Here is a 1,838-nt window from a genome sequence, read left to right as displayed (position 1 = left end):
TCGACGTGAATGACCGCCGGTCAGTTCTATAAACCACGAGCCGCCACTGTGGAAAGGTCATGGTATCTGGCACGACAGGTGGACCCAAGCATCACGAAAGATCAGATGAAGGATGTGGTGAGGGGTTGTGAGAAATGTCAATCCATCGATCCCGCACCGGTCGGACACACGGTTGGGGAGCTGAGCATAGATAGGAATTGGGAACGTTTGGCGATTGACGTTACCCATTATTGCGGGGTGCCGTACTTGTCAATGGTGGATTGCGGCCCAGGTAGATTCGCGATCTGGCGACGGTTGAGAAATGAGCAAACGGAGCAAATTATTTCTGAATTGAGGCAGGTGTTTTACGAGCGAGGCCCAGTCACTGAAGTGCTGATGGACAACGCGGCAGCCTTTAGATCGAAGGCTTTTATGGATTTCCTTGCAGGATGGAACGTGAGGCCTTTCTTCAGAGCGGCCTATCGACCGGGGGGGAATGGAATAGAGGAAAGGAATCATCGGACTATCAAAGCGATAGCGGAGCGAGGAAACATGTCGCCGGTGGATGCAGTATTTTATTACAATTGTTCACCGAGATATAGACAAGAAGAGACCCCTGTGCTCAAAGGTCGGTCATGAGATATGAATGGAGACTACCAATAGTTGTTCCGGCGGAACACGAGGGAGAGTCATCCGCTACAGTAACAGTGGGTGACGAGGTGTGGGTTAAACCACCTGATGCCAAGTGCACAACTCAATGGGATCTGGGAGTTGTGACCAAGATCAACTCCACGAAGAATGTCGAAGTGGACCATATGCCTCGGCATATACAGGATGTGAGGGTCGCCGGAGATCGTGACCAGCATGGGGCAGTCCACGAGGAGGCTCAGGAGGTGCAACCACGGGCAGAAGCCGGACGTCGGTATCCTCAGCGACACAGGCGGGAGCCAGCGTGGCATGAAGATTATGCGATGTAGTATTAACATGGAGGCAGGGATGGGAGGTAACGTTGAGGGAAGGGGCCTTTTGCATAACTATGTATGCTTTGCTTATACGTAGGTGATCGTTTGACAGGTAGTCAGAGCGTTCTCTTCGGGTTGTGTTTAAGTCTTGTGAATAGAGGTCATGTTACAATCTTTTTTGAATATTCTGCGTCAGGGAGGAGGATGCGCCTTTCCGCGATACTTGTCGGGCTGTGGGCATGGTTCGATGATATAAGTAGTTGGACCGGTCGAGATAACTACATATGTTTTGCTTATACGTATGCGATCGAATGACAGGTAGTCACAGCGTTCGCTTCATGTCTTGTTTAAGTTTTTAAGTTTTGTAGTTGGAGACGAGCTTTTTTGAGTACGTTCTGTCAGGGCAAGGGATGTACCTTTGCGGAGGACCATTAGATTCGAGACTCTTGTGTTGCCGTATATTGGATGGAATCTTTCTTGTTAAAGTTGTTCTTTTTGTTTTTGTTTTGCTGGTGCTTATCTGATAGGGTGGGGAATGAACATGGGATGGTGGAATGGGATCGAGGTAGTTGATTTAGTTATAAATCAAGGGGGCGTGTTATTGGAGAGATGAATAATTGAGAGTTACGGGCCCATGAGACTAGGGGGCGCTGGGCGGGCCGAACAGAGTTGCCGCCCCGTGACACTAGGGGCGCTGAAACATGGGTATAAAGGCAAGGCGGGAATTCTGTGCGCCCCTTCTGACCCGTCTCAGTTCTGCTAGAGACCAGAATGGCCGACGTGGTCGTAGCTACCGGCGAAGTGACCTCTGAGGGCCTGACGACGCGATCTAAGCCGGCCAGCGCATGCGCGTCGCCACCTTGCAGATCCTCACATCTTGTCCTACCAGTGAGTTGA

General features: G+C 50.7%; 1 protein-coding gene across 1 annotated transcript in view; it reads left to right on the top strand.

The window, feature by feature from the left end:
- The window catches only part of LOC118478447, a 53,435-nt gene extending 52,817 nt beyond the window's left edge, over window positions 1–618 (top strand). Inside the window, exon 5 of the mRNA XM_035972056.1 lies at window positions 428–618. Coding sequence (XP_035827949.1) covers window positions 428–618 — 191 coding nt within the window. The remainder of the gene's footprint in view (window positions 1–427) is intronic.
- Window positions 619–1,838: the final 1,220 nt, after the last annotated feature.

This window comes from Aplysia californica, unplaced genomic scaffold (genome assembly GCF_000002075.1).
Source record: "Aplysia californica isolate F4 #8 unplaced genomic scaffold, AplCal3.0 scaffold00570, whole genome shotgun sequence".
NCBI lineage: Eukaryota > Metazoa > Mollusca > Gastropoda > Aplysiida > Aplysiidae > Aplysia > Aplysia californica.
Note: the sequence above shows the minus strand (reverse complement) of the source record. Positions and strands in the feature narration are given on the sequence as shown.